The sequence below is a fragment of the Gossypium arboreum genome, chromosome 11 (assembly GCF_025698485.1).
Source record: "Gossypium arboreum isolate Shixiya-1 chromosome 11, ASM2569848v2, whole genome shotgun sequence".
Taxonomy (NCBI): domain Eukaryota; kingdom Viridiplantae; phylum Streptophyta; class Magnoliopsida; order Malvales; family Malvaceae; genus Gossypium; species Gossypium arboreum.
In genome coordinates this window covers 129029918-129050446 of record NC_069080.1, presented here as the reverse complement: position 1 = coordinate 129050446, position 20529 = coordinate 129029918, and the positions used below count along the sequence as shown (strand labels likewise).

The following is a 20529-nucleotide window of genomic DNA, read 5'->3' as shown; positions in this document are numbered from 1 at the left end:
GGCCACACGGTCGTGTGGCACCCAAATCAACTTGGAAACCCTAATTTCCAAAAGCATACGACCGTATGTATCGACACACGCTGTGTGGAAACCCCTATGGCCATGAAACCACTTTGGAACAAGCCAAAATTATCTATTTAGCCATCGAAATAGCCTCCAAACGTTACTAAAACAATAGTATATCAAAATATGATATTTTCCCCATACTGCTTTAACAATTAATACCAAAACCCATAGTTAGAGAACTCTCGAGAATGTTAAATCAATAATTAGCGATAATAAGGAAAAAGAAATAGTCGAGTTTCAAATCCCACACCTAATTGTGATCGGAGGCATCCAACAATCGACTCGACGACTAGGAAACCAAAGGCTCTTCGGAAATCACACCCCATCGTTTTCAAAGAGAACGAACCAAAAAGAAAAAGAAAACCAAAATCCCAGCAAAAGAGAGAAAAAAATAAAAAAAACGTGCAAAAGGAAAAAGGCAATAAAAATAAAAATAAAAATAATAGAAGAAAATAAATCACTAAATACTAAACTAAATAATTAAATAAAAATATTTCTCTAAGACACACCCACAAGGATTCGAACACGCGTCCCAGGGATACACAATTATAGAACTAACCACTAGACTAGTAAGCTCATTTTGTCATCTAATCACGCAACAAACCACCATAGCATACCTCATACTCAGACCCTAGCCACCAAAACTCAAAACTTCTAACCCCTAAAAACCGGGGCATTACATTGCCGACCCTATGGCAGGCCCACAATCGATTAGGGCAACCCGTGTAACCCTATGAAAAATTTCAGTATAAAGGGCCCACATGCCAATGTGGCTTCCCTGTATGGGCCCACATGCTTATGTGTCCCACACGCTCAGATTGGCCTCATCATGTGGCCCACATGGCATGGCCCAATAGTCGACACATCTGTGTGTCATGCCCGTGTGGGCCCACACGCCCAACTTGGCCTAGCCTGTGTAGGCCACACGGCCACACTCGAGCCCCCACATGGTCGTGGGCTACACACGACCATGCCTTTGTCGACCACACGGCCATGTTCTCGCACACGGCCTACCACACGAGTGACCACATGCCCATGTAGAGTCGACAGATTCATTTTTTGGCTTTTTTCAAATCCCGTTTTTCTGCATTTCCGGTACACATCTGGTATCGAATAGATGCAAAACTACTCCCGAGCCTTCCAAGACCTAAAAACAGTATACCAAGATCGATTTAGCAACTATATTTATGAATTTTTCAATAACAATCTGACCAAAACTTGACTTATCAATGTCGAAAAACACCTTGAACACCTATCCACAGACGAAACGAAAATCACAGTTCGCCGACTTCTCCTACACCATAAAATATAACAACATTTCAATCTTCAGAAAAAACGATGAGAAAAATTGCAAACGCAAACCCACTTACTGATTACATAAAACCAAACGTTCAGAACGCACAAGAACGAGGGTTAGATGCAAAGTCGAAGAAAAGAAATAAAGAGAAAACCCTCTGTTAGAAAGTAAAGATGAGGAAATAAAATTGGGGATCTTTCTTTGCTTTGGAAGATGAAAACGTCAAAAAGAAACAAGGAATTTGGGGAAAATCAATAAAGAAAAATCAAATATGAAAACATATCCCAAATTTTCTCAAACACAACCACCCACTACTCAGAATTTAGATCCCACTAATACTCTTAACCCAAAACCGAGCAAAAATAAAATACCCACGTCGCACAGGGATTCGAACACAGGACCTCTAACATACCAGCACTCTTACCACTCGAACCAATAGGCTCATTCTGATATAGGTTTATAGGAATTCAATTAAAACCCACGGAACAAAGATAGGGGTTAGTTCCAAAAAAATAACAAAATTTGCTAAAGATCTCGAACTTGAGACCTCACACACACATCCAGAAAACTTAACCACTGAAGCAGATACACAGTTGTGTAAAAAATTTACAGAAACAAAAACAAATAATTTAGGGCGTTACAACTCTACCACCTAAAAGAAATTTTGACCTCAAAATTTACCTGGTCAGAATAAATGAGGATACTGCTAACGCATTGCGTCCTCAGGTTCTCACGTGGCTTCCTCAGTGCCATGATTTCGCCACAGAACTTTCACTAACGATATGGACTTCCTCCTCAGAACCTTGATATTGCGATCCAAAATCTGAACCAGCACCTTCTCGTCAAGTCCGGTCTAACCTCGATCTCCTCAACAGAGACAACGTGAGAATGGTCAGACTGATATCGCCTTAACATCGAAACATGAAAGACATCATGGATACGGTCTAACTCTGGAGGTAGCTCTAACTGATAAGCAACCGGTCCCACACGCTACAGAATCCTATACGGCCCAATGAACCTAAGGCACAACTTGCCCTTAAGGCTAAATCTCAAAACCTTCTTCCACGGTAAAGCCTTAAGAAAGACGAAGTCCCTCATAGAATACTCAATATCACACCTCTTTAGATCCGCATAAGACTTCTGTCTATTAGAAGCCATTTTTAGACGATCGTGAATCAGTCTAACCTTATCCTCAGTCTTAGAAACCAACTCAGGACCCAGAACTCGATGTTCACCTAACTCAGTCCAACATAGCGGGCTGCGACACTTACTACCATACAGAGCCTCGTAAGGTGCCATTTGAATGCTAGCCTGGAAACTGTTATTGTAGGCGAACTCAACCAGCGGCAGATAATCCTCCCAACTCCCTCGGAAATCAATCACACAACTCTGAAACATATCCTCTAATATTTAAATCACCCTCTCAAATTGACCATCGGTCTAAGGATGAAACGCAATACTGAAGTCCAATCTCAAACCCAGAGCCTCATGCAATTTCTTCCAAAATCGAGATGTGAAGCGAGGATCTCTATTGGAAATAATTGACACTAGAAGCCCATGCAATCTAAAAATCTCGAGATATAGAGCTTCACTAACTTATGTAAAGAGTAGTCGGTTTGAACCAGAATAAAGTGAGTAGACTTGGTCAATCGATCTACGATGACCCAAACAGAATCCTTCTTAGTGAGTGTCAAAGGCAACCCACTAACGAAGTCCATCGCCATGCGTAAGGGAATCTTAACTGGCTGCAACAAACCCGAAGGTAACTGGTGCCCAGCCTTAACTTGCTGGCATGTCAGACAACGAGTAACGAAATCAGTAACCTCACGCTCCAAACCCGACTACTAGTACAGTTCACAGAGATCATGATACAACTTATTACCACCGAGATGCATAGCATAAGAGCTATTATGTGTCTCCCTCAAAATCGACTGTCTCAAATCCGAATCATTCAACACACATATCTGGCCTCGAAAGCATAACACACCATTATTATTCAACCCAAAATCAGAAGTAGTACCATTCTCAATCTGACGAAACCGCAACCCCACAGACTCATCCCCCAGTTGCTTATCTCAAATGTAACACCCTAAATTTGGGCCTAGAAGTTTTGGGCCTTGAGCATGGGAGCAGTTGAAGGCAGCTTATAATATTCTGTTATGCATGCAAATTTCGTTAATTAAGGCTTGTTTTAGTGGTTAAGTGTGCTGAGAAGTGTTGGAGAAGTCCTGGGTTCAAACCTGGACTCTAGCAAAAATTTTGGTTTAAGATGAATCAAACCCTGGGTGTAGTAGGTAGGCCTTAAGAATATTGTTGGAGAAATTGTGACACAAAAAGCTTTGTGGCTTAGTGGCAAGTGGCGTGTGGAACATTGAGGGGAGGCATGGATTCGAATCCCATGGCAAGCAAAGAGCATTTATTTTGCTAACAGGGGGCGGCAAGAGTTGGTGTTGAATTTAAACTCGATGTTGGAGGATCCTACATCGGGAAGCTAACATAAGAGTGGATGGGAAGCTGGCTTTAAATAGAGAAAACCATGAGGAGAGTAAAGGTACCTTTCTTGGCTGATCCCTTTCGCTTTATGGCGTGCTCGTTTGGGTTGGGCGTCGGCTAAGAGTGCTCGAAGCGTGGATTAACTCCAGTCTCCAATCAGGTGTGTATTTCTCACTACTCTAGTTGTTGGATGGCTACTTCAGACCGCGATGAGTCGAAAGGGGCCATGTGAGCCTAATGGGCCTACGGGCCCAATTGGATAAGTTGTTTGATTGTGTAGTAAATATTGGACTAGGCTAGGGGAATCGCATATCTATGGCTAGGTTTGGGCTAAAAGGGTCACACGAGCGTGTGGGACCATTTGGCCCGAGAATGGGCTATAGGGCCATTTGTATTGTTATCCATGTTTAGAATACTTTAGTTTACCAATTACTGAAATGCCCTAGACTTGTAAAATTACAATTTTACCCTCGATTTATAAAGTTACTGAAATACCCTTGGTTTACATAATTACCAAAATACCCCTGGTTTGTAAAATTACCAAAATACCCTTAGTTTACAACATTACCAAAATACCCCTAGTTTGCAAAATTATCAAAATACCCCTAGTTTGTAAAATTGCCAAAATACTCGTAATTTTTGAAATTACTGAAATACCCTTGACTTGTAAAATTACCAAAATACCCCTGATTTACAAAATTACCGTTTTACTCTTGATTTACAGAATTATTATTTTACCCTCGATTTATAGATTTACTGTTTTACCCTCGATTTATAGAATTACCGTTTTACCCTTTATTTACAGAATTACTGTTTTACCCTTGAGTTACAGAATTATCGTTTTACCCTCGATTTATAAAATTACCGTTTTACCCTCTATTGTGAAATTACTGAAATACCCCTATAGAGTAGAATTATCGAAATACCCTTGCAGGGTAGAATTACCGAAATACTCCTGCAGGGTAGAATTACCGAAATACCCCTGTAAGGTAGAATTACCGAGATAGCCTTGTGGGGTAAAATTTTCATTTTGCCCCTAAGATGTTAAATGACTGTTTTGCCCTTGTGGGCAAGAGACTAACTTGGACTGTGTAGTTGACAGATTTGATTGTGAATATATGTTGGTGATATGAATGACTTGACTGTGACTGTTTGATTCAAATATGGGCATGATATTCTGATTCTGTATGTTGTATGCCATGACATTTATATCTATTGCATGGGATATGGGTTATATTGATGGAGGAAGCGTTCTGGTGGCTATGCCACAAATATCTGTTCTGGTGGCTCTGCCACAATATCTGTATATGGTGACTCTGTCACAATATCTGTTGACCGATCGATGGCTGAGTGTCGATCACGTTACCGAAGGCTGTGTGCTATTATTATGGGATTCGTATCGATATTGTGGACTTCGTGTCGATTATAGACCCGTTATTGATGGCTCTGTGCCAACCTAAATATGGCTTTGTGCCATCTTGACTATGGCTTCGTGCCAAACGTATTTTACCTGTGGCTATATACCTAGCATATTTGTTAACGACTCTGTGTCGATCATATTTACCGAAGGTCGCGCCGCTTATATTATCAGAATCGATGGCTATGTGCTGAAGTTATTACAGTTATCTATGGCTTTGTGCCACGTATTTTGTTAAGTGGCTTGTCCACGTACTGGAGGCTTTGCCTCAACTTACTGATAACTGAGCAGCAATGCTGCAACTGTGGAGTGTAGGGCTGGGTGGGTTGAGTTATTCCCCACATGGAGTGTAGGGTTGGTACGTGAGTGTATATGGCTGGATTGGGTTAGGATTGCATTCACATTCGATTCTCGATTCACATCGACATCGATTCGATTCTAATTTCATCACCGATTTTGATTTTGATTCTCATTTTGGTTCTAATTCGATAATGTTTCTTATTCGTAATGGGCTAAGGTCCATCTGTCTCGTCGTTGTAATGGGCTAAGGCCGATTGGTCTTCAAATCGTAAGTAAGGTGGGGCCGACTTTTAATTCTTTTAGATGACTGATTGTTCCTTTTTATAGTAGGGATTTCAAACTGAGTTTTCGTAAACTAACCCCATTTATTAGCCTTTCAGGTAATTTCCAGCCTTAGATGGATCGGGGTTGCGAGGGGCTCGGAGGAAGCTACACACACTGTTTATGTTATAGTTTTGATTATTACCTTTAAATGTTTTATGTGGGTTGTAGTAAAGCCATTATAATTTTTTGGATTTCAAATTTGGAATTTTATTTATTGTTCTTATAATTGCTAGTATTAAAACACGATTTTCCAAAGCAATTACTGTTGTTCAAAACATCACGAATCGCAATTGTTTTTAAAGTAAGTTTCGCAACTACCAAGATTTTTACAAAGTCGTTAAGAATGTTATTCAAATTGAGGTTTTCTATCAAGGTTTAAAAGGGTATAAGTTTTTCATTATTAAGAAGGGTTTTTAATGGAAACATGGTTTTCGAAAAACACTTCAAGGTGACACGCCAGATTCGAGCCAAACTTCCAGGCCGGGTTTGAGGTGTTACATCAAATCTGTTCAATCCAAGTCGGCTAGACTTGCAACTTGGTTAACAGACTCCCATCATCAAACAGGCTAAGGCGAGCAAATATCGCCATCAAATTAGACATCGCTTTACGGGTTAGAGCATCAGCCACCATATTGGCCTTATTAGGATAACACTCAATAGTGCAGTTGTAATCTTTAAGTAGCTCAATCCATCATCGCTGCCTAAGGTTTAGCTTCTTTTGAGTGAGAAGTTACTTGAGGCCCTTGTAATTAGTGTAAATGATATACCTCTCACCATACAGATAATGCCTCCAGATTTTCAACTCAAAGAGTACTGCAACCAACTTGAGATCGTATGTTGGATAGCTCCTTTCGTGTGTCTTAAGCTGACGGGACGCATAAGCCACAACCTTGCCATCCTGTATCAGAACGCAACCCAAACCAATGTGTGAGACATCACTGTATACCACAAACTCCTTTTCAGATTCAGTCTATATCAGAATAGGAGCCTAATTCAGAACATACTTGAGCTTCTCAAAGCTCGATTGTTGCGCATCAGTTCAGACAAAAGGGACACCCTTACGCAGAATCTTGGTAAAAGGAGCTACAATCAGAGAGAACCCCTCTACAAAATGCCGATAATAACCCTCCAAACCCAGAAAATTACGAATCTTAGACATGTTCTTAGACTGTTTCCAATCCAGCAAACCTCAATCTTTCATGGATCAACACAAATCCCCTCAGCAGAAACCACATGCCCTAGAAAAGTCACCTCTCGCAACCAGAATTCACACTTGCTCAACTTAGCATAGAACTACTTTTCTCTGATTATCTGAAGCACTAATCTAAAATACTTATCATGCTTATCCTTAGTCTTAGAGTATACCAAAATATCTTCTACAAAGACCATGATGAACTGACCAAGAAAGGGCTGAAATACTTAGTCTATTAGATCTATGAATGCGGCCAGAGCATTCGTCAGACCAAAAGGCATAACTAGGAACTCATAATGTCCATAGCGAGTCCTAAATGCAGTCTTATGAAAATTGACTTCCTTAACCCTCAATTGATGATACCAAGAATGAAGATCTATTTTAGGGAACACTAAAGCCCCTCTGAACTGATCAAACAAGTCATTGATCCTCGAAAGTGGATACTTATTCTTCACAGTCAACTGGTTCAACTGCCGATAATCGATGCACATCCTCATGGTCCATCATTTTTCTTAACAAACAGAACTGGTGCTCCCCACAGAGACACACTAAGATGAATGAAACCATGATCTAGAAGTTCTTGAAGTTGAGCCTTAAGTTCTGTAAGCTCCTTTGGTGCCATGCGATAGGGAGCGATAGACACCGGAGCGGTACCTGGGAAAAGTTCAATCCCAAACTCAACCTCTCGGTTCGAAGGTAATCCTAGTAACTCCTCAGGAAACACATCAAAAAATCCCTTATAGTTCTGATATCCCCAATCAAATAGTCTCCAGAAGTAAAAACACTGACGTATGCCAAATACGCCTCACACCCTTTTCGAACCAGTTTCTTAGCCATAAGCGCGGAGATCACATAGGACAGATAGTCTCAACGCTCACCAATCATAACCACCTCCCTATCATCTTTGGTTCTTAGAATGACTCTCTTAGTCGTGCAATCCAAACTAACTCAGTGGTTGACCAACTAGTCCATACCAAGAATCAGATCAAACTCCCCAAACGAAAGCTCTATCAAATCTTCAAGAAACACAGTCCCTTGCACCTCTAACGGAATCCCTCTATAGAGTTTACTAACCCAAACAGACTGCCTCAATAGGCTCAGTACATTAACCTCACTAGTAGCACTCTCAACAAAAATTTCCCAAGGTCTCAGATACAATATTAGCTACACAGGAGTGATAGAACCTATGTCTATCAAAGCAGTATAAGGCACATCAAATATAAGGAACATACCAGTGATGACATCAGGAGCATCTCTATCCTCTCGGCGTCAAGCAGCATAAACAAGTACAGGCTGCCTTGCCTCTATCTAATTAGCACCTCTGCCGGGTGCTCTCCGTTCATGACCCAAATCGTTACCACCCCTAGCTGATCCAAGACCCTTAGGTAGTTGCTGAACTACCTTCGAAGGCTGCACAAAACCCGGAGCTAAAGCTTGCATCTGATCTACCCGCTGTGGACACTCTTTAATACGGTGTTATAAGGATCCGCACCTCAAATGAGCCCCAATCCTCCAACACTCGCCCAGATGGCACCTACCACAATCACTGGATGGCCCAGTAAGAGCAATAGGAACCCCTACTCTAACTGGGCTATCAAATCTGGCCTTTTTCTTAGGCCTCAAAATAGAAGTTGAGGGCTCCGAATCCCTCTTGTTCTTACCCCTTTCCCTGTCCCTATTATGGCGCTCCACGCGCTTAACATCCTCGGCGATCTTCGTCTTCTCCACCAAAACAACAAACTCTCACTCCCTCTATGGAGCAATCAGCACCCTCAGATTATCTCTTACGTCATCCTCAAATCGGACACACCTCTTATACTCATCCGCTACCAAGCCTCAAGCATAGCGACTCAATCTCAGAAATTCGGCCACATATTCGGCTACCGATCTGTCCCCTTGCATGAGATTCATGAACTCACATCTACTAGCATCCAGATAGCTTACTCCCACATACTTACTCTAGAAAGTGGTCTTAAAGAAGTCTCATGTCAAACGATCAGGCTGAGTACCCTTCTCAACCATTAACCACCACCATTGGTAAACCTTATCGCCAAGCAGAGAGACTGCACCTTTAAATTTCTGCTCAGTGATACAGTCTAGGTCATTCATAATCCTCTCTGCAGCCTCCAACCAGTACTCGGCCATATTAGGGGCGACTCCAGTGACACCCCTAAACAACTCAGTACCATCAGACCGGAGTCGTTCTGTTACTAACCCACGGCCCCCAGCACCAGAATTGGGTCCAACGACCCTTTCTAAAATCCCCAACATGGCCTAGGACAGTGCGTCGTCCCCAGCCAAACGGCTTTGAGACCCAGTCTCAGAGTATGCAAAATTGGTGTCTCACTCGTATCCAGATGTGGCATACTGACCAAAGAGGAAGATTCAGCTCGAGCCCCCTACAGCCTCTTCCACGGCTACGAGTACCATGTCCACGAGTTCCACATGCGCTCATTACCTTAATTCGAGTTTTATCTACATTAAAAGTTTTATGCATCTGTTCTAGTTAATTATTAATGGATGTTTTATGAATAAATTATTAGAAGATTAGAAGTGTTTTCAAAATTTTAGTCTTCTGACTAACTAAATACAGTTTCAAAGGATACTAACTACAGTGTTTCAGAACAGTTTTACCTATGTTTCAGAAATACTTATAAGATCGGCGCTGGAGACTTAGTGAACCACATACTTTCTCAAATTATTCAAATTATTTTAAATTTAATACTTTTTAAAACAAAATTTTGGAACCCAAAATTCACTGTTAAGTTTTGCAACCTGGCTCTAATACCACTAAATGTAAAATACTAAACTCGGCCTAGATGTTATAACTGAATCAGGAAATTTTAAAATTCATAAATTCATTTCAGTTCTTGATCTCATGTTCTTTATACCATTTTTGAAAACATTGATTAATTAGGTTGTTTGTCAAAACTTGTTTTTCAGTGGAAGATTATCAAATCGATACGTTTATAAAATCCATCTTGTGTTTTTAGGAAAAACCCCGTTTAGATGTAAAATCCATTTTCGTAAAGCATATTATCATGCACGCAAAATATCGAGCAATTAAATCCAAAACCAACAGTTAAAAGTCATGAAATCCAGAGAGTCCCAAAAATTAAAAACTCTCAGAACATAACCTAAAAATAAAAAATAAACCATAAATTAATATTTTCAATACGGTTTTACAGAATAGTGGTCACCGCTGAGTCCCTACAGCATCGATCCGCCTAAGACTGTGGATTACCTGAACAGAAACAGAGAAACAGAGGTAAGTTTACGTAAAATCAGTGTGCAACCCAACAGAATTAAGCATGCAAGCATACAATCATTATACACATAACCATAACAGATACAGATACGGACTCATGTCCTTTTCAGATATAGTAACAGAATCAGATACAGATACAAATATGCAGAATCCTACCCCTATCCTCTACACGCCATCTCCAACCATCCCATCACACCATGTGGGGTTAAAAACACCCACCCATCCCTACACACCACGTCGTGTCATTAAGACATATATCAGATATAATATGCAGCAAGCTACTAGAATAAAGGCGTTTAACGCTGTACAAAATACTTCCACCATATACAAAACCCGCTTCAAAACAAATACAGAGCACTTATGCAGATTTAACAGATACTACATGCTTAATGATACGTGATATTCATGACAGGTTTTAAACATTTATAATTAATCGTTCTTGAAACTAACTATTATCACGATGAAGGTAAATGTACCTATCGAACTGTAGTATAGTTTTAGCAAGATCGGATTGTCGAACCCAAAGGAACTAAAACTACTAGTAATTACTTTATTTTTATTATCTAGCCTAAAAATTAAGAGATTTGTTTTTCTAAACTAAATTAACTAAACTAAAGGTGTACAGAGAGAAAATTAGGGAAAATACTTTTTTAGGAAAAACTGATTGATTAAGACAATACCCAAGGAAAAATCCACCTAGACTTTACTTGTTATTTGACTCTGAATTAGGCGATTTATTAATTCGACTTGTTTCGTAGAAATCCCTAAGTTATATTATTATCTCACTCGAGACTAAAAACGTCTAACCCTAGGTTAATTAATTGAAATCTCTTTCTAATTAACTCCCTAGTGTTGCATTAACTCGATCTATGGATCCTCTTATTAGGTTTCACCCTAATCCGGCAAAATCTTATCACCCTATCTCTAGGCGTGCATCAACTCTGCTTAATTATGACAAAGTTACTTTTAGACAGGGACTTTTGCTCCTCTGAATAAGCGCGTTAACTTGAATCAATATCCTGAAATATCAAAGCAAAAATTAAGAACACATAATTAAGAACAAGTCAAATATTTATCATACAATTCAGATAATAATAACAAGATTCGTCTTAGGTTTCATTCCCCTTAAGTATTTAAAGGGTTTAGTTCATAATTATAAAGGAAAACATCTCAAAAGAATAAAGAATACAAAACATAAAGAAAACCCAAAAACTCCTGAAGGAAATTGAAGGGAGATCTTCAGTCTTAGAGGAGAATCCGGCTTCTGAGATGGATCAATTGGCTTCCTTCAAGTAATTCCTTACTTCCTACTCTCCGTCCCCCTTTTACTCCTCTACTAGGGTGTATTTATAGGCTTTGGAATGCCTAAGAGCCCCCAAAAGTGGCCTTTTCCAAATAGGACTCTACTTGGGCTCGACAGGAACACGCCCGTGTGACACGCACGTGTGCGATAGATTCTAGCTGTGGTCAAGCCTGTTAAATAGGCACGGGCGTGTGATCTACCCGTGTAAGTCGTGCAATAGACACGGCTGTGTGGTCTGCCCGTGTGAGGAAGTTCAGGCCATGTTGATTTCGTATGTTGGCCTATTTTCTCCGTTTTTGGCCCGTTTCTCGCTCTTTTTACTTCCGATGCTTTCCTAAGTATAAAACATGAAATTTAGGGATTAGGAGCATTGACTTCACCAAATCTAAGGAGAAATCATCCATAATATGTGTTAAGCATGGGATAAAAATATGTATAAATTACGGTTTATCACTTAACATGCTTATATAAACAGATAACAAATATACATAACATAGACATGCTCAGGACAGTGTTTCAATCTAACAGATCACATAGTTTTAGTTAGCCTTTACTAACCCTATGGTAGGCCCACAATCGATTAGGACGACCCGTGCAACCCTACGGAAAATTTCAGTATGATGGGCCCACATATCTGTATGGGCCCACACGCCCGTGTGGCCCAAAAGTTTTTATTGGCCTCGCCCGTGTGGCCCACATGGCCTAGCCCAATAGTTAACACGCCCATTTGTCATGCTAGTGTGGCCCACACGTCTAATTTGGCTTAGCTCGTGTGGCCCACACAGCCACACTTGAGCTCTCAAACGGCCATGTGCTGTGCATGGCCATTCCATGCAGTGTTCTCGCACACGGCCTACCACACTGGTAACTACAAGCCCGTGTGGCATAGACAGATTTGTTTTTCAGCTTTTGCTGAATCCAGTTTTTCTGCATTTTGGGTATACACTTGGTATCGATTCGATGCAAAACCACTATTGAGCCTTCCAAAACCTAAAAACAATATACCAACATCGATTTAGCGACTACATTTATGAATTTGCCAACAACAATCCGACAAAAACTCCACTTACCAACATTAAAAAACCTGTTAACATTGATCCACGAACGAAATGAAAATCACAGTTCGTTGACTTCTTTTACACCATAAGATACAGTAACATTTCAATCTTCAAAAAAAACGATTAGAAGAATTACAAACGCAAACCCACTTACCGATTACATCGAAAGCAAATGTTCAAAACGCACAGGAACGAGGGTTAGATGCAGAGTCGAAGAAAGGAAATAAAAAGAAAACCATTTTCCAGATAGTAAAGATGAGGAAATAAAATTAGGGATTTTTCTTTGCTTTGGAAGATGAAAATGTAAAAAAAAAAAAAGAATTTTGGGAAAATCAATAAAAAATAAAATATTATCAAATATGAAAGCATATCCCAGATTTTCTCAACCACAACCACCCATACTTATAAATTAGATCTCACTAAAACTCTTAACCTAAAATCGAGAAAAAATAAAATATATACGTTCGCACAGGGATTCGAACACGGGACCTCCAACACACTAACATTCTTACAACTCGAACCAATAGCTCATTCTGATATAGATTTATAGGAATTAATTAAAACCTACTGAATAGAGATAGGGCTTAGTTCCAAAAAAATAACAAAATTTGCTAAAGATAGGGCTTGAACTTGGGACCTCTCACACAAACCCAGAACACTTAACGGCTAAAACAGATACACAGTTGTGTCAAAAATTTACAAAAACAAAAACAAATAATTTAGGGCGTTACATATATTCATTAGTGGCAAATTTCTAATCCTTTAACAGTTTTATAAATTAGTCCCCGGGCTAGTTAAATTAAGCTACAACAATCTCGAAAACATATAAATCATTAAAAACGGGATGAAAAATCTTACCATACAAGCAAAGAAAGATGACCGAATGTTAAAGCTCTTCAATGGCTTTTCTTAGCCCTAATTTTGGTTGAAGATAATGGAAAAAGATGATAACCTTGTTTTATTTTCTTTAATTTTAACCTTTATTTACCAAATTACTAAAATAACCTTAAAAATTATTCAAAATTTTAATAATACCAAGCCATGTATATCCACTAACTTCTTTAAGGGTCTATTTACCATATAAGGACTAATACTTTAAGGTTCTATAGCTATTAAATACTTTAGCTCCTGGAACTCAAATTTTGCACTTTATGCGATTTAGTCTTTTTATCAAATTAAGCATGCAAACGGTAAAATTTCTTAATGAAATTTTTATGCAGTAATACTATCATGTTGTAGACAATAAAATAATAATAAAATAAATATTTTCATGTCAGACTTGTGGTTTCAAAACCACTATTCTGATTTCACTGAAAACGGGTTGTTACATTAGTGCTTAGTTGACAATTCTTGTCAGTGCAAAATGCAAATAGTCATTGGCTTCATTGTATCCTCGAGTTAATTTGCTTGAAACTTATTTCTACATCAAAAATATGTGGGGGTGAATATAACCTTAAAGATAGTTGCTTGATACACGCCTTGAAGTCTTATCCTATTTCTTCTTTTTCAATTTGAGTTTCGTTCATGTGTTCGAGATTTTCCTCATCGGAGATTTCTACTAATAATTTTAAGGTTACATTTCATGATGACTACCACAACACATGAAAGTGGAACACTAAGGGAGTTGGTTTCCAATTTGTCAAACTTGATCAGTTTCATGATAGCAATTTTCAACGATGGAAGAAAAAGATGCACTTCTTATTATCAACTTTGAAGATTGCCTATGTTTTGGATACTCCAAGACCTGAAGAGAATGAAAACGAATCTGTTGCTGCAACCCGAGAAAGGAAAAAATAGGACAATGCTAATTATATGTGCATAGGCCATATATTAAATGATTTATCTGATGGTTTGTTCGACACCTACCAAAACGAGGTCACTGCTAAAGAATTATGGGACAAATTAGAGACAAGATACATGACCAAAAATGTTACAAGTAAGAAATTTCTTGTCAATCATTTCAATAATTATGAAATGGTTGATGGTCGTTCTGTTATGAAAAAATTCTGTGATATTGAAAAGATGTTGAATTAATTTAAGTAATATGATATGAAAATGGATGAAATGACTGTTGTATCCTCCATAATAGACAAACTCCCTCCACCTTGAAAAGACTTTAAAAGAACTCTAAAACATAAGAAAAAGGAAATATCTCTTGAGGCTTTGGCAAATCATCTTCTTATTGAAGAAGAATATTGAAAGCAAGATCAAAACCTAAACAATTCAAGAGAAAGTTCAAATATATTGATAGAGCACCTAAGTTCAAAAGGAAACAAAAGGGCTCATGCTATCATTGTGGTAAGCTGGGACATTTCAAGAATGAATGTCAATTTTTAAAGAAGAAATCATCTTCTAGGGCTGATAATAACGAAAAGTTCGTTGCAGTGGTATCTGGAATTAATATGGCACAAGATGATAATGCATGGTGGATTGATATCGGAGCAACCAAACATGTGTGCAAAGAAAAAAACATGTTCACAAAGTTTACTGTAATACCCCAAAAATTTTTACAGTAAAATATTATCCGTGATTTAGTAAAATAAGGAAATAAAGTGACAAAAAGGAAAATTTTGAGTTATGTCAATATTGGGAAGTATATTATAATATATTAATTCAAGAAAGGACTAAATTGTAAAAGTAAGAAAAGTTTTGTTGCACAAGAGTAAATACTCAAAATTTGAGAGTTAAAGTGTAAATATGAAAAAGTTGAAAGTCTAATAGTGCAAATATTTTAAGGGTGGAATGATCTAAAAACTAAGGAAAATGGATGAATTACGACCAAATTGAATAGGTAAAGAACTATGAAGGACTAAATTGTAATTTTATCAAATTAAATGATGACTCAAGGATGGAATTTTAAAAGATAATAAAGGACAAAATGGTCAATTGGAAGAGAGAAAAATCTAGAAAGCAATAATAATGCTAGAGATATTTTGATATTTTATAATTATTTAATTAGATAAATATTATTTTATTAATATTTTAATAAGATATATTTTATTATTTTATTATTATTTTATTAGTATATAAAGAAAGAAAGATGAGGAATTCCCATCCATCTTTCCCATGCAAAACCAACGTGGGAAGAAGAAGAAGAAAAAAAAAAGTTTTTATTTATTTATATTATAAAAAATTTATCATTTTTCCATAACTAGCAAGATAGAAAAATTAGAAGACTGGGAAATTAGAATATCAAGTTGGTGTCTACACGTACCAAAGTTCTCCTTAAAATCCACAATCCTCTTTACTAAACCCTTTGTCCTTCACCATCATTCATAATCAGAAGAACCCTTAATTCCTCTTCCCAGATACTAACCAAGACCCCACTTTCTCTGTTATTTCGAGACACTGTTTTAACAGTAAAACCCGCCGGAACTGAAACCCAGAGCAAAGGCGAAATCAATGAGTCGGTGAAAGAATTTAGGAATTTCAAAGAAAACCCAAAAGGGAAAAAGAAAGAAACAGAGAAATTAGATGGGAAAAAACCCAAGAAATTCAAGTGTTTGGTTTATTGGGGATGAAAACAAAGAAGAAAAGATGAAAAAGACGATGAAAGATAGGAGAGAAAGGGAAAAGGTAAGAGCTTTGAAGGGTCTTTCACAGTTATCTGAGATTTTGTCAGGCATTTGTATGCAAAAGGGTATTTTAAGGAGGCTAGTTTTGTGGAAGACAACAAGTTGGATTTTGGTTACTTTGAGAATAGTTATGGCAGGGATTTTATCAAGTTTTCTGCTTACAATTTTGGTAAAGATCATCAAGATATTGCAAAGTAAGAACTTTTGTTTTCTCCTTTTTTTCTTTTTTAATTTGGATTTGACATTGTTCGACAATTGTTAATGTTTTATATTCATGTTGGCTGATTGATGTACTTCATGTTATATTTGGTTGTTCACATTGTAGGGGAAAATGGAGTTTGAGGATTATGGTTATTTTGCATTTTTCAAAGGAATTCATAATAACTAGGTGGATTGATAATATTAGTTTCTTACTTCATTGTTATATACTGTTCATTTTTCCTTAAGTACCAGAGTTCGAGCATGGATATAGGATATATATATATATATAGAAAAACATATAAAAAGAATTGAGCTTATCCATATTTTATAGTTATGGTGTATGAGGGTATATAGGAAAACTTAAAAAGAAATTCAGAAAATAGGGAAACAGGGATAATCATATTTAAGTGCATAGATGCATACATATGTGCAAGGCTACCGGTATTCATAGACACAAGTGTATGTTCAAGCATGTCTTTTTCATGTAGTTATATTAGAGTTATTCATTTGGACCGAACCATGGGTTGAGTGGCAAAAGACTTGATATCAAGTATTTAATTGATACCAATCTTGGGTTCAGTCCTTGGACAACCCTAAACCCTCCCCTTATACAAATAAACTTTAGAGGTATTATAAAAATTCGCTGCATTCTTCAGTCAAATTGTCAAGAGATTTAGCCATAGCATGCCGTAAGAATGCAAGGTCTTAGATTCAAGCATTGCAAAACTGGCAGATATGCACTGAACTTTCACTTAAAATCAATGTTAGTAATTAAGTACATAGTAGCAGCATATGCTTGTCAGAGCTATATGATGTTCTACTAAAATTGTGCAAAGTTGGTTTCTATGTGTTTGACAAAATATCAGGTGTGACAGATTTTCATTTATTTTTTTAGTATCAATCAATGATTGTAGCATAATTTTTGACTTGATATGATATGGTCAACCATATGTACACCGATGCAGTTTATCTATTAAAATATCATGCTTTTATATATAGCTCATCTCCTTGCCATCGTTTTGGGGAATCATTACTTCAATGACTGTCCTTTTGCTTCTTGTAAATAAAATAACCTTCGATTTTGGTATTTGCAGATGGTTGCTGGGAAGTCACTTGAAAAAAGTGGTGCTCTTTGGTTGCGCTTCCCTTGATAAAAATAATGTCTTCGCTGGTAAGAGATTTTTCTTTAAAATTCAAGAAAACACCGTAAGCCATTATTCCAATGTTTACGTACAATCTTCGTATGTTGTTTGTTTTACTGATCGGTGATCTCTTCAGGTATGCAGTCGATGCATGTTAAAGGATTCATGCGAGTATGCTAATAAGAGTGTATGGGGAATCGGTACCAACAGTTCGCTTCTGGTTGATGTAATGAAAGTTATCACTTTGTATGCTTTAGATTTAGTGCCTGCAAAACTCACCGTTCCGGATGAGGTAAAAGATTCAATCAACCAATTGTTGAAGGTGGTTATAAAGTTGAGTCAACCCACATGCCAAGACTCCTAAAATGTTCCTACAGGTACTTATTGTAAATTCCTCTTACTCGGACTTCGAAGTAAGATATGAACATGTTTAACTTTTGTAATTTTCCCTATATTTGTAGGATTATATCTCCATATCCATGTCTGAATATGTGCTGGATAAATACTCAAGGGAAAATGAACGTTAAGAGTCAGAGTGACATAGGTAAATTCAGCTGTAACTATGTCAGTATCATCATTTTGGTTTCCCTTTGATTTGTTCGACTCATAATGTTACAGATTATCGATATGATTGCAAGAAAGACGAGCATAGCTTTTTCTGGTGACATGAAAGTTGTTCTTTGCAGAGAAGCACATGTCTAAAGATGAATTTTCGAAGCAGAATACCGATGAACGATGTAGGTATGTAATTTACATTCATGAAATGACCCATTTCCTTTGTTGACTGCTTGCAAAGCTCTTAGTAATCTAGCATCCATATCAGATCATTCATTCAAGCCATTTTAATTGAGTTTTCCTTCCTTCGGTCGGTCAAGCATACAATAGCAGTTCGACTGGTAAACTGTTAGGCACCCGTTAATCAAACCCGAGATTTTTTCGTTTTAAATATATTTAGCTTATACATTCTTGTGATTTGGGGTGGGATTTGAACGTGTATCAATTGTATTAGTAAAACTTTTAATTTACTATTGAGCTAAAACTTCATTTTACTATTTTTAGACATTTTAATTTTATTATACACATTTTATTACTTTCATCAATTGAATATCTATACTATTTATTAAGTATTTTATTGTGTTGGTGTTACAAGTTAACTTAACATTGACTCAAGGTTGATGACAACACCTTAATAAACAATCTAAATCTAATTTTTTCATTTTAACATGGTACATATTGCATTTGTTATTATTAATTAGTTTCAAATTATACATTTTATTATTTGTTGTATATTATTTTTAAAGACATATTTATGTTCTAAAATTATAATTTTCACACACATACACATATTAATAGAATTTCTAATATATTATTAATTAGCTTATTATATTTTAAAATAATACTTTTGGATGAAAGGAAAAAATTAATGACTCATTTGATACTTAACAACTTTTAACGTGAGAAAATATAAAAATTAAGGGTAAAAGATATTTAATAACTTAAATAACAAATTACATGACTTAAATGATCCACACCTAAATAATTTGAATGATAGATGAAACCAGATTCAAATTTGAAATATTTAAAATTTTTAACTTGATCGTTTGGAAGCACTGTTTATAAGTTACTAATTAAAATAATTAATATAAATGGATTTTGCATGTATCAAATTTAATAAAATGATATTTATGTAAAAAAGTATGCAATTAATGTCTTGTCTCCCACTTTGCCTTTAGCCCTCCACACTTGTCTCTTTTTTCTGGGAGACCATGACCGTCTTTTACTTGTTAAAAAAGACTGGATTTTTTTTTAAAGACTGCATTGTTGTCTTGCCAATGGATGGATGAAGAATTGAAATTAGATTTAAGTGTTGCATTTTGGGATTTCCTTAGAATCAAATATTTAAAGAATATTGAGACAACATTACAAAAATATTAACTCATCACTTGTTTCTTCTCTTATGATTTGTCTTTTACCCTTTCCTTACCATCAAAATATTAACCCAACTTTATGCCAAAAACTAACTTCCTCTCCCTTTTTAAGTTTGTGCTACTGTTTACAATTTTTGGACTATTTTTTCTGCACTAGAAATGTCAATTAAACTTAGTTTACTTATTTTTAAATTTTGATTAATTTAATTATATGTTTCAGGGAACCCATATTGCAAATTTGACTTTTCTCCAAATACTTTCTCTTGCCCATAATAAATTAACAGGTATACTTATGCTAACGTGATGTAATTGTTTTATGCAATACTATTTCTATAATTTATTACATTGTTATGTTGAATCTGTTTTTATTGAGTTGTGGTCTTAATTATAAGTGCTACTATTGATCAAGTCTTTCATTTTAAGCTTTCATTTTGTGTTGTGTAAGATTGTGGTTAGAGTGCAATTGGAGGTGCTCATAGGCTTGCATCTATCCTATTTAATTTTTTACAACAAAATTAAGTCAAGTCAGGCCATTATAATGTTGAAAAAACTAAAGTCTGAATCCAACCTATACAAGCCGAGTCATCTTGCTCATGAACACTTTTAAGCCCAATACTTGCATGTAATTTTTTTACTTAAATTATGAGTCATGAGATGTTGTGCCTAGATCCTTAGAATAAAAACTTTAAAATATTAAAGATTGATTAAAAATTATTAAATTCAGTAATTCCTCTCCTTCCGGTTTGCCTTATACACACACAAAACTTTACGGTAGAAATCTTGGCTTTTGATCCATCATTTTTCTTTGGTTCTGATATTTGTTCATCCATAACCATTGTTTGTTCTTGACTTGAATTAATCAAAGTAATGATTTTGAGATTTTGGGTGATATATTGATGGTGAACATCGTGTGCTAAAATTTTCAAAAAAATATGTCTATATATCTTGTTTGTTTTATATATTTC

General features: G+C 36.6%; 1 protein-coding gene across 1 annotated transcript; it reads left to right on the top strand.

Moving 5' to 3' along the window:
• Window positions 1-15120: 15120 nt before the first annotated feature.
• LOC108472197 (uncharacterized) lies at window positions 15121-20054 on the top strand. The gene is made up of 8 exons (XM_017773704.2): window positions 15121-15171; window positions 16027-16219; window positions 16331-16487; window positions 17589-17700; window positions 17773-18013; window positions 18098-18180; window positions 18255-18377; window positions 19785-20054. The coding sequence occupies exons 1-5, from the start codon at window positions 15121-15123 to the stop codon at window positions 17998-18000; spliced, it is 741 nt and encodes a 246-aa protein (XP_017629193.1). The 3' UTR covers window positions 18001-18013; window positions 18098-18180; window positions 18255-18377; window positions 19785-20054.
• The last annotated feature ends 475 nt before the right edge of the window (window positions 20055-20529 follow it).

Coding starts and splice junctions, on each gene's coding strand:
- LOC108472197 (XM_017773704.2), top strand. CDS start 15,121: ATGGCACAAGATGATAATGCATGGTGGATTGATATCGGAGCAACCAAA. Junction 16,220..16,330: donor AAAACCCAAGAAATTCAAGT/GTTTGGTTTATT, acceptor CAGTTATCTGAG/ATTTTGTCAGGCATTTGTAT. Junction 16,488..17,588: donor GATCATCAAGATATTGCAAA/GTAAGAACTTTT, acceptor TGGTATTTGCAG/ATGGTTGCTGGGAAGTCACT.